At 39.5% G+C, this 22561-nt stretch overlaps 1 protein-coding gene across 1 annotated transcript; it reads right to left on the bottom strand.

Moving 5' to 3' along the window:
* Positions 1 to 776: 776 nt before the first annotated feature.
* Positions 777 to 22539, bottom strand: LOC110068768 (conserved oligomeric Golgi complex subunit 4-like). The gene is made up of 30 exons (XM_089297550.1): positions 22440 to 22539; positions 16676 to 16758; positions 16257 to 16371; positions 15785 to 15835; positions 14031 to 14081; positions 13493 to 13568; positions 12711 to 12828; positions 12417 to 12492; positions 12158 to 12212; positions 11630 to 11731; positions 11417 to 11454; positions 11078 to 11146; positions 10679 to 10734; positions 10144 to 10240; positions 9826 to 9865; positions 9042 to 9100; positions 8889 to 8948; positions 8165 to 8259; positions 7755 to 7811; positions 7253 to 7321; positions 6774 to 6861; positions 5997 to 6059; positions 5413 to 5466; positions 4785 to 4838; positions 4307 to 4399; positions 3577 to 3660; positions 3317 to 3418; positions 2592 to 2720; positions 2384 to 2475; positions 777 to 1829 (listed from the first exon to the last, which is right to left on the bottom strand). The coding sequence occupies exons 1-30, from the start codon at positions 22521 to 22523 to the stop codon at positions 1787 to 1789; spliced, it is 2253 nt and encodes a 750-aa protein (XP_089153676.1). The 5' UTR covers positions 22524 to 22539; the 3' UTR covers positions 777 to 1786.
* Positions 22540 to 22561: the final 22 nt, after the last annotated feature.

The following is a 22561-nucleotide window of genomic DNA, read 5'->3' as shown; positions in this document are numbered from 1 at the left end:
GACTAGTCGCCAAGATGCCAAGATTTATGTTGGAAGGTCCACGACCGCTTACAATCTTTCGTTTGCGCTCATACACTATGCATGAATTACGTAATCAAAACGTTTCTATTGGTTAGTTCCTCAGTACGGCGTATTTGTGCACGTTCAAGGCCAAAAAAGCGGGCAAAAACTTACAACAAAGAAATTTGTCGGGTTTCATAATCATTTCCCCTCTTAACTATGGCCACGTCTATTATATTTGTTATTTTCTCCGATCCTTTCTGGCTCCTCACCTGTACCGAAAGTTAACTAATTTTGTAAATATGGGGGCCAACTAGAAAACCGAATGGTTTACCTGACCCCATACCCTGACTTGAATATTTATAAACTGAAAAGGTATAAAGCTGTAATTTTACGTACAAATGTAAATTGTGAGAAGTTAAGTATGTTATGTTATCAGCGCAAGAATTCTTGTTTCTTCTGCGATGTAACTCGTTCGTGCTTATCAATCATTGACAACACCGACGAGTAATCGATGGGTCGGTCAACAATTTTGATCATCCATTACTCATTGATAATCGCCAATAATCAATGACTAATTGATTACTCGTTGATTATCCATCGATTACCCGTCGCTGTCACTGATCATCGATAAGTTACTTCTTGTTCTAAGGATCTACATCTCCCTTGAAGTGTGATCACTACTGTTAGAATTCAACACCACGGCACAATCCCTAGTTCTCAGTTTCACAAGACAAAACTTTTGCAACAAAAGTAATAACAACACTTCGACTATATCGGTTTTACGATCTTTATTTAAAGTTAAACCCCTAACAATACACCGTGTAAGTCTTGAGGTTTGTTTTTCCCTGTCGCCATCTCCTCTAGTTTATACAGGAATACGTGAGAAGTCACTGAAACATTAAACTTTTTACAGCTTTTAGTGCTGCCCATGTTATGGAGGGTACGTGCATGGTGGATAGAAAAATGTTTGCCTTAAAACATTCTGTAAAGAAAGACGAAATAAATACCGATATCCCTGGCTTTATAGTGAAATAATTCTCTTCAAATTCTTTTGGCACAAACTTAGTATACCATGCATTTACCATAAACTCCGAATTGGATAGGAAAGCCTTGAACCTTCGAAAGCCGGCCTCAAGAGTCCTCATGGGCCCGATGAGGATGAGTGAACCTTCAAAAGACCTGGGACCGACCGGTTTCCCTTCCTAAACGGTACACAACCAAACGTCACCAATGTAGTTTAACTCATCACAAATCAGTTAAGCCACAAATCCGAGTCCTGAGTGACACACGCCTATCACTCTAAACTTCTATTTGATTCCATCACTTTTTTAACCTGCTTACCTAACTAATTCAAACCGTATTGTATTGGTTCTTTAGTCTACAAGACAGGCGTCTGAGCAGGAGGATCTCGTCTCCAATAATTCACAGAGCACGCGATTTCCGTTAAAGTTGCTAGGCAACATAAACATGACGTACATGGCGACGCGGAGAACCTGTCGGCTGCTCGCGTGTTTTCGCGCTATTTTTTTATTGGATAAGAAAACTCCGACATAGTTCCAGTACCTTTCACAACCAATTGCCTCAAGAAAACAATCGGTGTTTGCCTAACGCAAACTGACATAGGTTACACTGATTCATCGCCTGTTTTCCAGTATTCTACATACACTATTCACAATTTAAGAGACACAATTAGCTACATTTAATACTATTTACAAATCCCTTCTCAGTTTTCTACATCTGCTAAATATTTACTTCATAGAATATTTCTTTTTTAAATTGTTTCCTAGAGCTTCAACCGGTTGATATCTTCACTTCTGAAATCGACCCTGGGAACAAAGGAAGATAATATATTATAAACGAACACTTAAAAATACATTTTGCCTCGGACTACCCAATAAAAAATTATCCTTAATCTTGCAACTCTAAACACTCAACAATGTTCAAAGTCTAATTATTCCTTCCAGTTTCAATGTACAGTCAAGCGGTCATGTGATGAGAACGTCGAAAATTCTCAACTAGGAGTTACAAACAAATTCTCAGAAAAAAAAATTAACATGAATGTATCGCGGTCGGTGAGGAGCATTTTGACTTCGATTAGATAGTGTTGGCTTCAAAAGAAAACTAGTTACGGGTGGATCATTTGGGTGATGGCTGATTTATAGATATATTGTGCAAACAAAATTTTATCAAAAACAACCACTGCCAAAAAAAATTCACGCCCGTTCAGTGAGCCGAACAAAAGCGTGGTACGGGGGAAAAATATTATGAATACACACGCTCCGACAAAAACTTCGCGCATAAAAAAATCGTGCCTGAACCAAGTCACCCACAACCCCCTCAAAAGGTCAACTGTTTCACCCCTTAGTCCATCATGTTATACCTCAACGATAACACTTGTCTGACTTCTGTGGGAGTAAGTCTCCATGTCATTGGTCCTGAGTTAGGGCCCCAGTAATCCATGATCTCACCAACCTTTTAAGCAACAACAAAAAAATGAATGGTCAGTTCTCTAGAAAGGCACTATGAAATAGAATTTATCATTCAGCTTCATTGAAGCGGTCAATACAGTGTGTCACTGTAAAGCTTACCTTTTCCAAATTAAGAACGGTGGCGATCTGCGTCAGCCTTGCAAACTTGTCTCGTATTGTCCACTGTGTGACAGCTGTCAGGTAACCGACCAATGAGCGCAGTTCTTTGTCAAACTGAAGGCCACCGAGCTAATTTTCGATTCACAAAAAAGAAAAGAAATTAGAATCCTATGAACGTTTGGTTCATGGATGTTGCAGGGGTACAAGACATTATCATTGCCGTGATAGCTTTGCAACCGCCCCTTCCCCGTTGAGGAGTCATGACGGCAGATCAATAAGTAAATAGGGAAAAGTTCCCTATTCACTTAGGGAATTAACTTCCCTGCTGTACAGATAATGAACTAATGCACTTCATTCTAATTTGTTAGCTGCATACTTCTCTAGCTCCCTGGTCTTTTGCGTAATACTTATACATCAAACACGAGGGATAGCGTTGCATTACATGCTAAAACGCCGAGAGCCAAGTAGAAAATAAGATACACAGCGGAGTATTGTTGACAAAATTTGAGGTATTCGGAAATGAAATGAAGCTCGTTCTTTAGTGATTGTAATATCTTCTCACCAAGGAGAAAGCGCAGAGAAAAAAGGAAAAATATCTATGCTAATAAAGACCTTTCCAAAAACCTTTAAGGTTATGACTTCCTTTCTTTAACGCGTGGAGGAAGGGGACTTAAAGGAATGAAGGAGACTGCTGAAATACAGACATTAACTGGACGACAACGTACCCTGTTAAACGACGCTTTCATGACTGAGGTCTCCAGCTGACTTGTTATTTCAGTGGCGGCCATGCTTACTAAAGAATCGTAGTTGCTCGGTGTCAGAGGACCCTGTTAAATTAAAACACAGTTTGTACGTTTCGCAAGCTTTTATTGCTCAGCGAAGTTGAAATGTTCCTGTGCAACACGAAAAAACCCATAACGGTAAATACGAGCTGGGCCCAAACACAAATTCGTGACAAATGAACTTATCTCTGGTGTTTACATACCTTAAAGGATGTCAGCATCGAGTCCAAACTGGTGATGAAATTTTGAACAAATGGATCGTTGACTTCGTAAAAGGCAAATTCCTCCTAGATTAGAGTAGAAAAATCAAAATCTATGAATATTTTTGAAAATAACTTAACTGTAATCCCTTCATTCTCATGCATTATTCAAGATCATTTCTATCATACTCGAACCAATCAGAGGAAACGTATTGTCCTCTTGGCCAATGAGATGCTCACTGTTTGTTTTCCCGCGCTTGGCACCGAATGTATGTTTTCGCGTGCTTGGCACTGGATGTATGTTTTTCCGCGCTTATCACTGGCTACATGTTTTCCCACGCTTGGCACAGGTTACATGTTTTCCCGCGCTTGGCAATGGACGCATGTTTTCCCGCGCTTGGCACTGGTTGCATGTTTTCCCGCGCTTGGCACTGGATGCATCTTTTCCCGCGCTTAGCACTGGATGCATGTTTTCCCACGCTTGCTTCTCGTTTCACGTTTAGACGCGTTTGATGACAGTATCATGTTTTCTCGTGCTTTGAGTTCAGATTGTTTTTGTGAAAAGTGATATTTCCACATTGCGCAATTATCTGCGCGGTGATTACTTCTTAGTGTTAGGACCGTCGTTGTAAGGGAACACCAAAAAGATAAGAAGAAAACTGTACGTAGTAGAAACAACTTCGGAGAAAGACCGTTTTACTTGAAAGTTGAGACCGAGAGTAATAGACTTTACCTCAGATATATTATGACTTGTTGAGTTGAATCCATCAATAAGAGGCTTTAATCTTGGTATCACAGCAGTAGAACACAGTTGATATATTCCACCCTAGACAGAACACAGTGGCGCAAATAACTTAGTTAAAGAATCGCTAGACATACTTCTCTTTTCTTCTATTACCAAAAACTAAAAACTAACGACGTCATACAGGGCTTCTATTTTCAACATTTAGCGCGATTTATAGCAGCTACTAAATATGATTAATAATGTAGAACAGAATTACGCAAGGCAGGCGGAGTTTATTCTGAAGAAAGAATCAGATTTTACGGTAGATTTTATACTGAAGAAAGCTTTTTCCATTCAGGCACTGGAGTATTGGTCGTGTTGGCCTACTGTCACGCAAAGAAAGCAGGAACCGTTCTAAGATCTGTCACGCAGTGACTTCAAGTACTTCAATAAATAAGCAATGAGTAATAATGAGAAACTAGCGTACTTGAAGTAAGTCCTTGAAGATGTTTGACGTGCTCATCAAATCGGCAAGACAACTCTAGACAAAGGAAAACATTCAAAATGGGACAGTTACATTGATTACACAAGTTTAAACAATGTTACTATAGCTAAATTAACAAGGTAGAACAGACTGTGTTAAACTATTACGGCGTCATTTCCTATATTCCTATGGGGAGCAGGGCTGGCGGGGTGGTGAGAGCGCTTGCCTCCCGCCAATGTGGCGCAGGTTCGATTTCAGCCTGGTGTCATAAGTGCGTTGAGTTTGTTGTTGATTCTCGCGTTGCTCCTAGGGTTTTTCTTCGGCTTCTCCGGTTTTCCACCCCCCACAAAAACCAACATTTCCAAATTCCAATTCGACCAGGATAGAGGACCTGCATGAAAACCAGCTGAGATTGATGTGGCTTCCTCTCTAAATATTGTAACTTATTTATTTCACTTATTTATTTTAAAATAATGGTCACCATCTCTAGGTAAACATGCAGATCTGGTCAAAACTTGAGGGGTACGCAGGGGTACAGCTGCAGTTTTCGAGACCACTCCCCTATTAGATTCCATTGCAAGCTAGTTCTAGGTTTACGATACAAATGCTAAGAATATGAACAAAAAGTCACCTCTAGTTTTAGTTTGTCAGGTTCTCCAAATGTAAGGTTCCTTTCACATTCAATCTGACAAGAAATTTGATAAAAATTTTAACACACGACTAATTAACAACATGTGACACAAGGACTATAGAGTAGCGTTCCGTCGGTGCCGTTGCCTAATTAATGTAAGATGAAACTACAAAGAGTATTTCTAACTTCCTCCCGCCCCAGTGGGGAGCCAGTCCATCACAGCCCCCCCCCCCCCCCCCCCTCCTCCTTACCCAGACATTTTGTTCACCTGTGTTTACAATACAGGCGCCATCCTCTAAAGCTCTCTGATTTTTTCTTTCGGAAAAGGCGGCTATGACACAGGTTAGAGAAGCCCTTCTCACATTTTGTTGTTGTTGGTGCGGATTCCAAAAAGGTGAGAAAGGTTTCTCTAGTTTATGTAACAGCTACCCTTTCCAAAAGAAGAAATCTGAGAGAGCTTTCGAGGAGGGCAGCTGTATAACAAACAAACAAACAAACAACAATAACGATAATAATAACAACAATGGCGACAGAAATGACAATTACAATAACAACAACAGACAGGAAAACACTTGATGCCTTACCTCCAGATCTTTCTTCAGTTTCTGGATGTTATTACTGCTAACTTCAAGGTTGTTGAGTGTTACCTGGAATAAGCCAATAAGAATGTTCACAATGTTACAACTTTTGATAGAGTTTTAAAAGTATAGAACACAAACTTGATTTAAGAGCTCCAGTCGATGGCGACAAATCCCTTGAGTTCTTTAAACATTGCTTTACATTTTCTTTCACTGCTACTTTTGAGAATTTAGTGCTACATCAAGACCATACATTGTATCTCCTAGTTGATGATTTTCTTTATTCCCATAACCTGACGGCTTAACAATGAATTGATAATGCGAGGAGAGATTAGACGTTGACCTCTTTAGAACTTCAAGAGTAGGCTGATATTTGATTTACGATGCAATGGCTCTGGCAATAGGAAAGAAGAAGAGCGTAAGGGTTCTCAGAAATGTGAGGAAGCACTCGGTGATGACGTAGCTTGAGGTTTCACGCCCACCGAGTTCACCTCCACATCGACTCAACTAGCGATCAAGTGCTTAAAACTTGCAAAATCACATGTGCAAGACATGTTCATTTCTCGTTCTTTAATCCATTGAAGGTGAAGACGAACTCGACATGGAAAGTTTAAAATGATTTCAGGGATGCGAACTTCGTAGGTGCGAACTCGATTTGGCGTGAAACAGGTAGCATTCTGTGACGACTGTCACAGCGAGGAAGAAAAGTTGTAACACTTCTTAGAGTGACAAAGAAGTGTTACGTGACAATCCAAATAATGCTAACAGCCGTGTCACACTCACAAGGAAAGCCTTCCTAGCAGCTGCGTTCTCAGCAGTTGAGGAGTAACCCACTTGTATCTTCCCTTGTAACATTCCAGACAAATCGAGACTGGTGGCAGGAAAGAATAAAAAGATATTGTATTAAGTACGAGAGAAAGACTTTAATAGGAGTTTTAAAACACGGATACATTGAAAACTGCCTCTTAAAATGAGGCATGTTATTGGCATTACAAACAATACAAGCCACAAAGATTATCCTGGTGTTTATATGGGAAGAACGAACTTAGAGATTCTAGGGAAATGCATGACTGTAGCACTGGCTCACTACCAAGTTAACGAATAACTTACCGATGCTATTAGGCCAGAACAAGCTGTACGTTACCACCACAGAAGGCATGGTATTAATGTACAGTACTGGGTAAATCGTTTGATATTTTGTGTTTTAACAGGACAACGGCAATTGCAAAATAAAACAAAAAATATGATATTCAGATAATTACCTGCCAGATGGGAAACCAGCTTTTAACCTGGATGTTAGTACATCGCGGTAATCAGATGACAGAAGAGCACTGTAACAACGAATATACAGCAAAGTAACAGATCAGTTCAAGGACCAAATTACCAACAGAAATGGCTAATTCCCTCCACGAGACATGCCTGCAGGGAATCATGGTAGTTGTATTCATCATCTTGGACTGGATTTTTGTTTTGATGAATACAACTACCATGATTCCCTGCAGGCACGTCTCACGGAATAATTTAGCCATTAAGTTAAGAATATACACTCTTCTAAAACAGATTTTGGTCATCAAAGAGACATTCAAATCTGAAAAGACAAAGTACAGTGTATGTGTACTGTAACCTTTTTCCACCCTATTGAAAGTCTCTTTTGATGTATCCTTGATAATTATTGTGTGGTAGCATTAACTAACTATTTTAGGTCACTATAACAACTCCAATTTTATAACTAAGCATAATTTATTAGCAGGCATTCATTATTACCAAGCATGATTTAACATTGCACATGTTCCATCTACACTAGAACTTGACAGAGCACGCCTGAAAGAAGAAAGAAAGATAACACAAACTGTACATCAAATATCAAATATCAAGTTCAGCATTCACCATTTACCAATCACCAAGCAACTGTTTAAACTGAAACTTCCACAAACACAAGTTACATTTTGACTTAGATCTCTTTCCCCCTGGTCTACCACCATAGCCTTCCACCGGACCCTGTTCTTTGCGATCTTCTCAGCCTCATCCCATGTCTTCCCGATGTTATCCGGCTCCTTTGTCATTGTGCATCTCCATGATTGTACAAGTTATGTTTTGCCAGTCTCAGCAGTCGTCAAAGTGCAAGTGGAATCATCACATCTCGTTTCGTGTACGTATACATGTAAGTTGCTTACCTGACAGCCTTTTGCACAATAAAGAAAACATCATCCACCATGCTGGATGTGACAGCTTCATCATCACCACCCTCTGTAACATCCATCTTCACAGCCTGACAAAAAAACACACAAAACAGAGCTACAATGTTGGGGCATAAGTATGTGGAAACTTACATGGATACTAGTGACTCCTTCCCCCCACCCCTCCTTGAGGAAATGTTCAAGTTTGGGCCTTCACACAGCCATAACAGAAGCAAACTGAGTGTGCAATTATATCGACATAGCTTTGGGCAGGGGGTCAGTTAAGATGATGTTCTACTGTAATTGCATGGATTGAATTGCATTGTTACAGTATATTGGTATTAGTATGCAATGATTATTTTAACCTTCTTGAGACAACTCCTTCTGACCTGCATTGTAGCTATTGAGAATGCGAGTCTTTAATTTTGAACCATGGAGGCTATCATTCTTCATTTTAAACAAAAACAAGGAGACAATGGAATGACCACATGCTCTTGGGAGAGGCTGCCAATAAACACCAGAATTTCTTGTAACTTTTACCATCAATGGCTCCCTTGTGTTACATGTGCCTTAGTGAGTATTGTGTCGTATTGCAACTAGAGTAAGAATCAATGGGTATTGTTTCTTAAAGTACAGTGTTGTAGTGAAAGTAGCAAATTGTGGGAACTAGAGTACAGTTCATTATTGTAAATAATTGAAAAAAAAAAACACCTTAATTTACCTTCATGACAGTTTCCCTCATAAAATACTCTTCCATGTAAATGTAATTTCCAATCAGCTCCTGATAAATTAAAAAGATATCAATTTGAAATAATTGCAATTAAGTTAACTGCCAGAAGCATTTCCTTTACGAGAAAACAATGACACTGTTTACCTGCATTTTTCTGTTGAGCTCACAGTTGGAAACCACTTTGTCTTGAATTCCTAACAATTCTGCCAAGAAATGTTTATATGTTACATGTCTTTTACTAGTTCTGTGGTCAGTGGGAACCTTGTGGCCAACTTCAAAGCAAAATTATGGGCTGTCAGACTCTTTCTATTTCTGATCATTAATTCTGGTATCTATTCTTTCTAGTTTTACATGTTTACACAATTTAGTTCAATATTCTAGAAATCGTCCACCAATCAAGTTTTTGAACTTGTTCTCAGTTTAACTTTCTCTGCCAAAATGGATCTAACAGAGTTGCCTACCCCAAGGTCCTAATAAAACTTTAAATTGTTGTGAGGAAAAAAAAATTGGTATGCTCTGATTAGTAACTTACAGTTGTATTAAAGATGGAGAAATGAGCAAAACATAACCGTGTTCGAAATGATATATTTCCTGTTAAAGAAATCAAGATGCATCTTGACGTTTGTAGGAGTGAGGGGTGAGACATCAGAGACTGTGTCCCACCACCCCTTTAGGAATTTCTTTTGGGTTTTTAAATTTCTCAGGAACTTGCACTCTCACTGCAACTAACATAACAACTTGTTTCTGAATAACTGCATAGATCTGCTCTGTCTTTCAGATTATATGCAAGTCCTCCAAAGAACAGGAAGTGAGAGGTCTTCAACAGATGGTTAACACCACTGACAAGTAATCAATGATTATTGATAATAAATTGCTGAGTACCTGCTAACTGCAAAACTAATTTGTATGTAAGAAAACTTACAAGTACCTTCAGTCTTTTCCTCTTCTGGTACATTTTCCACATCATCCTAAACATAGAATGTACATATGAGAGGTTAATTTATTCAAGAGCAGTGCACACATATCATAGTTCAATGGATTTAACAAATATCAGTGAATGTAATACTGCAATCTACTTCAGATTAGGCTGTAACTACCTAAATTTTCACTTCATTTTGGGAAGTGACTCGATAATTAGCCATGCTGTTAAATATTATTATACAAGGGGAAAATGTTACAAATTATACTATCTATCTGTACCTGACATGTGAAGGATAATAACATCAAAAGATTTTAAATGACTTACAGTGATCCTTTTTTCCAGAAATCTCAAATACATCTCTGCCCTTGCATTCATAACAACAACTTCCCTCAAAACAACATCAAGTTCTCTTGGGTCATATCTGAACAAAAAAATAAAACAAACAAATAAAACAAAGTTCACACACTTTAATTCCTCCATTAAATTGATTAATTCTGATGATTTGAAAATAGTTTTTCAGCTAAGGTCATAGGCACCCTATGAGTGCAGGTGGCATTTTTCACATTGCAGAACTATGACGTAAGTACATGTATCAATGGCTCTAAAGATTGGTATACAGGTCATGGATGTTAGTTCTGAAATCTTTGAAGACACGTGAAGAATTCTCCTCTGAAAGCCAGGCTGCAGATACATGTATTGAAAATGGATGTGCTTGAAATGTACGACTTGAAATGTATGTGTACATGAGCTCCTTTAACAAAGCTCATAAGGAGATAACCAGAAATATTGATATTTGAAAGCCATATACTAGCCAGTAACTAACTATTTATATTAATTGATAATTATTTTGTAAAATTACCTTTCAAGATTAGCAGAAGAACCTTTGAATGTTTGACTACCCTGCACTGACTTAAACTGCAATATAAAAAATAACTAATTAATTTACTTAATAATTTATACATGTATTATTGAACAGTAGTATCTGCCACAAAAATAAAACACGATGCAATGATACAATATTACCTGCAAAATAATTTTAATTATACTAGTAAGTTTCTGTTCAAACCTGCACATCTTTGTACAGCTATCTCTAAACTTTGAGATCGCTACCAATCAATGGCAAGACTTACTCTATAATTATTTGTGATATTATTTTATTATTGGTGTTTGTAGGAGATTTTATGCTGTAAAGGTTAATAATGAAAAATAAACTAAAAGGTTAAATAACCAAGACATTACTTTGATTTAATGTGAGCACCTTTTCTTTGAACTGTCTCTTTTTGAGAAACTGGTCCACCACTTGAATAGCTTGTCTGTCACATTCAGCCTGAAAATTCAAAAATTTTACATGATCTATTATTACAAGGTAAGACAAAATATTAGTCCTGAGAGCTTTGCCATCTAGTTCAGCATATCACTTATCACCAGGTCTGATTTTGTTTTGAAGTTTTACAATGGAAAGTATTCTGATCGTTAAAAAATAGTTAGCTCATATCAAACTAAAGGGTAATTTGGAATGCCAGTTTCATCAGGCAAAGACAACAATGCAAGTTAAAAAGAAAATATATTAAAGTGAACATTACTAATAATCACATACCTGCATAGCTTGCAGCAAAATAAACATTTTACCAGGACCTGCAGGTGGATACAGTAATTATTAGAGAACACAGCATGCAATCAGATAAGAAGTGAAATGATTATTGACTGTACATAATGTACATACGGATACTTAATCATTCTTTCAAGTTATAGCAAAACTTGTTTAAATACCACATTTTGATCATTATTTAGTCTCTGAAAACCATCTTACCATAGTAAGTCTCTACAAATGGCTGATGTTCCTCCACCATGCGTGCAATGTTCTCAAACAGCAAGGTGAGCGTGTTGGCAAACACAACATTAGCTTGACGATCTACATTCAAAAACAGAAACATCTTCGTAACCTAGTAACAGAGACATCCCCTTAGTAAGTAGACAAAAGTCTCTCTTTTATGCGTAAGGAAAATTTTTTGACCAACAAATTTTGTTCTACAGAGAAAGATATTTTGATTAGCCATCATTCATCCATACAGTACAGTAGGGATCTCTGATCTGTCAGGCTACTTCATCAGTAGGGGAAATTTCTGAGCCAAAAAAAAAAAAAAGATCTCTTTAGTTGGAAATTAAATGAGTTAATTATTCAAACAGAAAGGTCTGCTCAGACAGGTCAATTTTGATAATGCTATTAATTATGTAACAGTACATAATTATGTGCACTTGAAGTTTCATTTGCTTTCAAATTTCACTTCACAATACTTTTAAATGCACATTTTTTATGCAATGTAAGAAGTAGTCCCACCTGATTCCTTGATAGCAACAGCACTGTCCAGATTCTTCTGGCATTGAGCAGCTATCTATACCATCAACAACAAACATTTTGGTTTTCAGACATTTGAAACAAGTGAGGGTGGGGTATATTCTGACTCATTATTACACCCCTCCCTTCACATATCCATTTCCACAAACTATCTTGAGCTGGGACTGTTACCAAAACAGCTGGCTTCTAAAGCAATCTTCAGTTATTACTGGAGGCAAATCAATAGAATCATTACACACACCTGGGAGCACAAGTATCCTCCATACTTTTGAAGTCCAACTTGATGCTGACCAAGTAATGGAAAAATCTTGAAAAACCTGGAAAAATAGAGATAATTTTTCATACTTGTACTTGAGTGTAAAAACATCATTACAGTGGTTTTACCTGTATCTTTTTTTTGTTACACTACCCTGCAAATCCACAGATTTTGAAAAATAAATTAAAACAAAACTGCATGAAAAGTTGAAATCAGATCTGTAACATAAATTATAAATTAAAATAAAATAATCTATTCAACATGTACATGTATTCCCACCTTTCAACAGAGTTCCGATCACCATTTTGTATCGCGGCCTCAAACTTATCATGAACTATTCTTTTTAGTTTTGCTTCTGCTTCATGGAGTAATGCAAATGCTCCTGCTATATCAGAACCTGTAAGAACAACCGAGTTTTAGTTAAACTTATCACCAGTATAATGAGTTTGAGAACATGTCTGTAGAGCAATGCAATGTGCAATTCCAGAAAATATCCATCCTCCCCCACTGAAATTATTAGAATTTCCAGGGGGGGGGGGGAGGGGTTCTCTAAGACCAAAACATGAAATGTATCATGCTTACTTGGAATTTCCAGAGGGGTGTGTCGGGGGGGAGGGAGGGGTCTTCAAAATAGCCCCTTCTGTGGAGGAGGAATGGGCATTTTCTGGAAATACACAATGTTAACTTGGTAGGACCTCAAGAAATTCATGCCAAGCATGGAGAAATGCTTAGCAAGCCTGCGAGGGGCAACCACTGGAGATGCTTACCACAGTGATACTGTAGCATCAATGGAAATGACTTAAGCTTGGAAATGATCAATTTACTGTTAATATATAATTATGTGCTTAAAGTGCACCTAACCCTCCAATTTGTGTTTCCGGCTACAAATCTACATGTACTCTGCTAAGTAGCAGATCAGCCAGGAAAATATTTCATTCTAGGTAACAACTTACTGACCTAGCCCTGCAAAGTCCTTGCTAAATGACAAGAGCCAATAAAATGAAATTTTCCCATTAGGGTGACCATAAAAAATAAATAAAAAACAAGTTGTCAATTGGCACCTTCTTTTGAATCCCCTGTTACCTCCTTGAGCACCTGTTCATCTAGATTGAGGTATCTGTGAATATGTGCTGCTGCCTAAGGAATAAATCACAACAAAAGAGAAATGCAAGAATTTATACTTACTTATTATATAGACTACATGTACTCATAAATTGTATTACTGAAACTGAATGATCTTGATCATGCACAAGTATTATCTTAAGGCTAATACATGACATGTGTAATTGTGTGGATGCACATTTTTGGGCAGATAAGGATGACAACTGCAAAAGTTGCAAAAATTTTAGGTCACATGTTAATATTTTTTTCCAGGGTGTGGGCGAAGGAGGAAAAGGGTCCCTGATTGGCCTACAGTGTACAATTACACTTAGCCCTTGCCAATGAATACCTGTTATGCCGTAGGGTCATCTCAGGTCTAAATTAACCCTTAACTTGTTTGTTTCTCGCTTCATGCTACAGAAACTGGGATAAGCTCCGGCCTGATGGGTCACTTGGCTCATATATTACATTATAACACATTATAACATTATAACACACCTGCTCAAAGTGTTCAGTGTTAAGTGCAGTCTGTACACCATCTACACAGGCCTACAGAATAGGACAGTTAAAATAACGTCAAACCTGTGTTGTCAAACACTTCTAATCTCCACACACAGGGACAGTCAATTAAGTGATGAGTTAGTTAGGTTTCAGATTTACATGGATCTTGGAAGATGTACTGTACGTGTTTGAGAAGTATTACATGCATATATCGAAATATTAATTAAATTACTATAATAATAGAAAACGGTGTACAATTGGAAGACTAACAATATGCTTGTCTCATATAAGCCATGCATCTAAAAGTATCTCTCTTAATTACCAAATGTAATAACAGTCATTGATCTCAAATAAAAGACATATTTAGAACTACACTTAAGATTCATTACACATTATGGAAGATTTTAAGGAAAACGACCACTTTTTTAAGTTTAAAAAACATGTTTCGACAGAACTTCTGTCATCTTCAGTTGAATGAATGATTACAAAGCAAGTTGGATAATAAGTAGGCAAAAATGCTAATTAAGACAAATAGTAACAACAGAACGTGAAAAGGTGTAAATTAAAAGGATAATTTTAGATTTACATGGTGTAATTGCTGATTGAGGCAAGGTAGTTCTTTTTGAATATGGATAGCCTCCTTTATCTTTAGCTGAAAGCTGGTAGTGGCGTGATCTAAAATATGAAAGCAGTCTATAGAACACAATGAGCGACAACGTTCAGAATTCTGAAGATGTTTGAAGATGTGAGAGGCCTTATCAACGGCTAAGTGCTCACGTACGCATGTGGAAAAATGTCGGGAGGTTTCGCCGACATAACAGGCATTACAGCCCGCACGTGTAAACTTATAAACTGCACGTGAACAAAGCCCGCCGGGGATAGGGTAGCCCATAGCAATCATTGTCCCCGGGGCTACCCCCTTACCACCTCGCCCACGTTTTACTTTAAGCTGCCGTACATAGGCCATTTTTCTGTCATCACTCAGAAGAAGATTCGACGCTTAATCAAGCGTTATTGTAATGATTTAGACATCAAATTAGTTTTTTCTTCCTTTAAGATAGGTAACCTTTTTGGTGTGAAAGACCCTATCCCCGGCGGGCTTCGTTCACGTGTAGTTTATAAGTTTACATGTGCGGGCTGTAATGCCTGTTATGTCGGCGAAACCTCCCGACATTTTTCCACACGCGTACGTGAGCACTTAGCCGTTGATAAGGCCTCTCACATCTTCAAACATCTTCAGAATTCTGAACGTTGTCGCTCATTGTGTTCTATAGACTGCTTTCATATTTTAGATCACGCCACTACCAGCTTTCAGCTAAAGATAAAGGAGGCTATCCATATTCAAAAAGAACTACCTTGCCTCAATCAGCAATTACACCATGTAAATCTAAAATTATCCTTTTAATTTACACCTTTTCACGTTCTGTTGTTACTATTTGTCTTAATTAGCATTTTTGCCTACTTATTATTCAACTTGCTTTGTAATCATTCATTCAACTGAAGATGACAGAAGTTCTGTCGAAACATGTTTTTTAAACTTAAAAAAGTGGTCGTTTTCCTTAAAATCTTTACATGTCTGCTGCTATCTAGACCTTTTGGAAACATTATGGAAGATAAACCCGCTCATTGCTGCAATCAAAATGTATTATGTAGGATTGAGTTTCATAATCAGATTCTCTTCCCCATGAACCCATAACAGAGCATGAGAAAAAGCTATATATCTGTACAGTGTATATATGTAATCTAAGTACCTTTAAATCAAGAATGTCATCCACTTGTTTGATTGTTTCTTGAACTCTGTTCTGAAATCAATACAGAATCGAGTAATAATGCTTTTAAATGCAATTTAACAAAGTTAACAACAAAGAGCAGCTGGTACTTCCGGTCAGTGGTATTTGTATGGTATTGTATGCTCAGTGTTCTTTGCCATTGTAATAGCCTGTTCCAGCATGATGGTCCCTGGAATGGTCATTTTGGTAGAAGTCATTGAATATTTTAACACAGAGCTAATTAAAACTTACTGCTGGCCTAATAGTTTTTATATCTTAAAAGGAAATAAAAAATGATTTAATAGGCCTTTTCAAAAACCTGACAACATTTTAAAAACAAAAACAACAAAAAGCAAATTACTGTTTAAACTATCTAAATAATGTTATCATCACATTACCAGTGTTAAATGTACTATCATAATTATGATTTAACCAGCGTAGCTATATGACCAACCTTAACAAGATCCAGAAGTCGTACTTTACTGCTGACCTTTTCAGCTAAATCTGAAGTGTTGGAAATCATGGTGTGCAAATGCTGGGCATCTCTCATCACTAACTGCAGGTTAGGACTAAAAAACACATAACTATGGTTACGGTATATGACCAAAGATTTCACTCGGTCTTATCTGAGCTATGATGTAAGCAGTTTTATTGAATGTCAGAGTAGTTTAAGTAGCTGGCTTATTAAATACAATAGATGGTGATTTTTACCAGCAATCAGTTTGGCAATCCTTAAGAGCCACTTACTTCAATTTTCTTTATGTTCTCTCTCACATCAACAAATATATAACTTTGCTGTAGCTCAATTAAAACCACTTTTTACAAGCATTTTATGTTAAGCTACTTTACATAAATTATACATGCACTACTCACATAACATTCTGTAGTGTATTTAGTTTTGCATCAAGCCTTGGCTGGTTGTCTAAGATGGCATCAAGCTCATTATTCAATTTTTGCTGATGACAAAAAGGAAAAAAAACCATAATTTCATAATTTGTTTAAATAACACTCTGAGAGGAGGGAAATCTCATGCAATAATTTACTGTAAATTGAGTTTCAATCAGTTATTCAAAGTTGATTCTTCGGAAAGCTTTCATGAGATCTTTACCTGGCTAATTATCATATACATGTAACAAAAAAAAAAAAAAATTGTTCATGTTCTCACATGTCCTACTAGCAAGTCCAATCAGTCTACGATGGATGATGGGACATTGGGATTGGGTTACCTGTGAGCTGCAATGGTCCAGCCAGGAATTTTCTTCATATTTTTTGACAGAAATAATGATCAGCCCTGAATGGCTGTTAGCCACTTGCCTCTCTTTACCTTATTTTCAACCCCATCTATCTATTCAATAGAATGCTTTTCTTTTTGTTCGAAAATTAGCCTTAAGGTGTTGCTTCCAAACATATCTTACTTCCCTCTCTGTAACGATATTATGTAATACGGCCTGGTCGCCCAGCGCTTTAGTCAGAATCGACCACGAGTTAAATTGTGTTGACCTGTTGAGCCAGGAATTACAGAGCCTTTACAAAGCTGTCGTCCTTGTTATTTAAACCTTAAAGTTCATTACATGGTGTCAGAAGAGTGGTTACCTTGGATTTACACACAAAGATTCGCGTGAACTCGTGAACGCCACGAACTAACAAACCCGAACAAGCTTACCTAGAAAACCAACATGGCCGCCGCTTCATTTGGTTTGCCTCCACCGGAGCCTCTACAACTCCAGCAAGGGAACACAGCCCAGAAGTGGAAGAAATTCAGACAGAAATGGAGCAATTATGAAATAGCAACCGGCGTAGCACAGAAAGATGAACCAACACGTGTCGCGACTCTACTTACTGTAATCGGCGAAGAGGCTGTCGATGTTTACAACACGCTCATGTGGGATGAAGAAGGTGATGAGCTCAAAATTGAAAAAGTCTTGGAGAAGTTCGAGCTGTTTCGCAACCCGAGGAAGAACACTATCTATGAACGCTATGTTTTTTTCTCGAGAAATCAAGACAGTGGTGAGTCCATCGACCACTACGTGACTGTATTGAAGAACTTAGCGGACACTTGTGAATTTGGAGCACTCAAAGAGTCGCTTATCTGCGATCGGATCGTTTTTGGAATACGAGACTCCTCAGTAAGAGAACGACTCCTGAGAGATGCAAAGCTAACCTTGGAAAGTGCAACCGAGAAAGTCAGGTCAGCCGAGCTCACTCAAATCCAACTGAAGCAAATGGCAGCAGACAAAACAACCGATGAATCAATTAGTGCCATTAACACTGAGAAACCGCCTGAAAAACAGCCTAGTAAATTACCTGTGATTGATTGCAAATTTTGTGGCAGAAGACATCCAAGAAACAAGAATCTTTGCCCTGCATATGGTTCAAAGTGCCAGAAGTGTGGTCTAGCAAACCATTTTGCAATAAAGTGCAAAACAAGGGAAACAAGACCACCGAAAACAGGCAAACGACTCCACCTGGTTGAAATAGAAGATGATACTGAAGACGAATTCGCTATCGACATGGTCACTCACAAAATCGGAGCACTGCACACCGAGAGTAATGATAAAGTTGCAAGTCAGTTGTTTGTGACGATGATGGTAAACAACAATGCATATGTCAAATTCCAGCTTGACTGTGGAGCAACCTGTAACCTTCTACCACTGAAGGACTATGCAAAAGTTATGGGAGATCCTGATGACCTCTATATTGAGAAAAGCAAGGCCAAGTTAACCATGTACAACGGAGCCGTTATGTACCCAGTGGGGAAGTGCAAGCTCAAGTGCACGAGAGATGGCTCGTCCCATGTCCTTGAGTTCCAAGTTGTTGACGGAGATGTGAGACCACTTCTGAGTGCAGAAACATGCCAAAGGTTAAATTTCTTAAAAGTGCTGGTGAAAGACTCCTTCCATCATGTGGATACAGTGACTCAAGACAGCCAGTTTACACCATCAACGTTGAAGACAGTCATTGATGATGACCTCTTGACAGAGTATGCAGATGTTTTTGAAGGCCTTGGATGCCTCGCAGACCCTTACCACATAGAGATCGACCCAACAGCACAACCAGTGATACACCCACCCCACAAGGTACCTGTTACCCTAAGAGAGCCATTAAGACTGGAATTGGAAAGAATGGTAAATGAGAACATCCTGGCCCCAGTGAGCGAAGCAACAGATTGGGTATCAAGTATGGTTACAGTGGTCAAGCCCAACAAGCTCAGAATATGTATCGATCCTAAAGACCTAAACAGAGCCATCAAGCGGCCTCACTACCCTCTCCCTACTGTTGAAGAAGTTGCCACCAGTCTAAGCAAAGCAAAGGTGTTCTCTGTACTTGATGCCAAAAGTGGGTTCTGGCAGGTGCCGCTAGATGACGCTTCCAGCAGACTTATGACCTTTAATACCCCATTTGGTCGGTACCGCTGGTTGCGCATGCCCTTTGGCATCTCCTCAGCACCCGAGGAATTCCAGAAAAGGATGAATGATACCTTTGGAGATATTAAAGGCACTGCAGTGATTGCTGATGACCTTTTGGTGTACGGAGAAGGTGACGACATGGAGACTGCCACCTCAGATCATGACAAGAACCTAAGGATCGTCCTTGAAAGAGCCAGAGAGAGAAATCTCACCCTCAACAAAGACAAAGTCCGCTTGAGACTTACTGCAGTACCTTACATCGGCCATTTGCTTACAGCCGATGGACTGAAACCAGACCCAAAGAAAGTAGAGGCAATCCTGATGATGCCAAAGCCCACTGATGTAAAGTCAGTAAAGAGGTTCCTGGGAATGGCAAATTACCTCTCAAAGTTCTTGCCGCATTTGTCCACAGTCACGGAACCACTGAGGCGACTAGAAGACAAACATGTTGAATGGCACTGGAATGAAGTCCACGAAAGAGCCTTCACAGACGTAAAGCAACTCATCACTAATCATCCCGTGCTACGCTACTATGATGTGTCAAAAGAGGTCACCCTGCAGTGCGACGCATCTCAATCAGGTCTTGGGGCCGCTCTGTTGCAGGAGGGCCAGCCAGTAGCTTTCGCATCAAGGGCGCTAACAACCTCAGAGAGAAATTATGCTCAGATTGAGAAGGAACTTCTCGCGATTGTACACGCATGCGAGTGGTTTGATCAGTACCTGTTCGGCCGAGAGGTCACCGTCGAGACTGACCACAAGCCCCTGGAGGCTATACTAAAGAAACCACTACTCACAGCCCCAAAGAGATTCCAGCGAATGATGATGCGCTTGCAGAACTACCAGCTTAAAGTTGTCTACAAAAAAGGCCAAGAGATGTACATCGCAGACACCTTGAGCAGGGCATACCTACCCTTACCAAACCATATCTCACAAAATGAACTAGAATTCATTCGATCTGTAGAGGAAGTCGACATGACCAAACATCTTGCTGTGACCAGAGAGCGTCTCGCAGAATTTCAACAGAAAACAAAGGATGATGCAGTCCTGCAGCAGCTGAAGCAGACTATTGAGCTGGGGTGGCCAGAGAGAAGAGAAGCAGTCCCTTCAGAAATCCATGCATATTACTCTTACCGAGATGAACTGACAGTACAAGATGAAATACTCTTCAGAGGGAACAGAGTCGTAGTGCCAGCAGCTATGAGATCTGAGATGCTAAAGAAAATCCACGCAAGCCACATTGGCAATGAGGGCTGCCTTCGGCGAGCAAGGGAAATCCTGTATTGGCCTGGAATGACTTCAGCCATCAAGAACTGTGTCTCTTCCTGCGGGACATGCAATTCACTTCGCATGGAACAACCCAAAGAGCCCCTCATGCCACAGAAAGTACCCGACAGGCCCTGGTCAAAGGTTGCGGTGGATCTGTTTACACTGGATAAGACAGAGTATGTCATTATAGTGGATGACTACTCCAACTTCTTTGAGTTACGAGCCCTGTCCGATACGAGAGCTTCGTCAGTAATTACAAGTCTGAAATCGCAGTTTGCCAGGCACGGCATCCCCAACACAGTCAGAAGTGATAATGGTTCTCAATTCTCCTCATCAGATTTCAAAACATTTTCTCAAGAATGGGACTTCGAGCATATCACTTCCTCTCCATACCATGCTCGATCAAACGGCAAAGTCAAGAATGCAGTTAACACGGCCAAACGAATGCTCAAGAAAGCAAAGCTAGACCACAAAGATCCCTACCTGGCTCTTCTCGACTGGAGGAACACTCCAACCGAAGGGCTCGATTCCTCCCCAGTACAGAGGCTGATGGGAAGGAGAACCAGGACTCTCCTCCCAACTTCAGCAAGATTATTGAAACCCAAACTTCCAAAGCCTGTCAAGAAACTCATAACAAAGAAAAGGCAGAAACAAGCACATTACTACAACAGAGGGGCCAAACTACTAAAAGAGCTCAAACCTGGAGATATAGTAAGAATGAAGCCAGATCCAAAAGATCGAACAAAGCTGTGGAAGAAAGCAACATGTCTCCAGGAAGTTGCGCCAAGATCCTATGAAGTAGTCATCGAAGGGAAGAGATACAGGAGAAACAGAAAGGATTTGATAGCGACACAAGAGAGTCCTGCAATCGATAGCCACGTAGAGGAACCAGATGAGCCACTCCCGTCGGACGACCAGTCCCAGAGAGTCATTGACCCAGTTCAGCCAGGCACGCCTTTACCTGCCCACACAACTCCAGAGCGATCAGGGACCCCTCAAAGGCCGCCAGAGATCCCACAGCCATCTGAAAGAAGATCCACCAGAGGGCGTTTAATTAGGACCCCAATCCGTTTCAAAGACTACTGCCCACCCTGAGGGGTGCAGTCAAGCAGAACTGTAACTTTGTTGTGTTTTCCATTTGAACTATGTTAGGATGGACTTTGTGCAGGGCATTTAAATTTGCCTTTGTGGACATCTTTCATTCTTTATTTTACAGACTTAATCGTGATATTGTTTTATTTGTTGCCACTTGGAGTTTGTGTCATGTTGTATTTAAGAAAGAGGAGGATGTAACGATATTATGTAATACGGCCTGGTTGCCCAGCGCTTTAGTCAGAATCGACCACGAGTTAAATTGTGTTGACCTGTTGAGCCAGGAATTACAGAGCCTTCACAAAGCTGTTGTCCTTGTTATTTAAACCTTAAAGTTCATTACACTCTCCATGGAAAGTTTTTTGGTTAGAGTCCCCCACCCCCACTTCCACATTTACCCCATGTACCAGTTGAGCTATCCATTTTTTCAGCTTTCTGCAGTCCCGAGTTATAGACATTTTTTCAGGTTCTCCGCTGGGAAATTCATATCATATCGGTAGTGTAGCAGCTCTCGTAAGCTTGCAATTCTATTTGTCGTCATTGCAGCAGCTGTTAGTGCTTTGGAGCTAGGAAGCCTATTTGTTCCTGTTGTTTGTTCTATTGTCCTCTCAAGGGGTTTCAAGCCATTCATGTGAGACCTCATAACAGCTGCAACATGACCCCATCATATCCGCCGCAACCATCTGCACTTTCAGAACACTATCAAACTGTACCATACAGACAACAGTCTGACGTCCAGCCCGGTCATCCACGGTCATCCACTGACACGTAAGCATGTGTTGCAAACATAACGAATCATAACAAATATGGCTACAGATACATCTCTTTTATACACCTGTTGCTAACTTTAGTTAGCATCCTTTATAACATACCTCGTGAAGGTGAATTTGCGCATAGGCTTGTTGGATTTCGGTGATATCGGTTAAGCTGAAAACATCCAACTCGTGGGCCGCCATCTTGGCTAAAGTATGCGCCAGCGATAGATATGCAGCGC

Source organism: Orbicella faveolata, unplaced genomic scaffold (assembly GCF_042242905.1).
Source record: "Orbicella faveolata isolate gen_17 unplaced genomic scaffold, um_ofav_v1 contig_3, whole genome shotgun sequence".
In the NCBI taxonomy this organism is placed as follows: domain Eukaryota; kingdom Metazoa; phylum Cnidaria; class Anthozoa; order Scleractinia; family Merulinidae; genus Orbicella; species Orbicella faveolata.
Note: the sequence above shows the minus strand (reverse complement) of the source record. Positions and strands in the feature narration are given on the sequence as shown.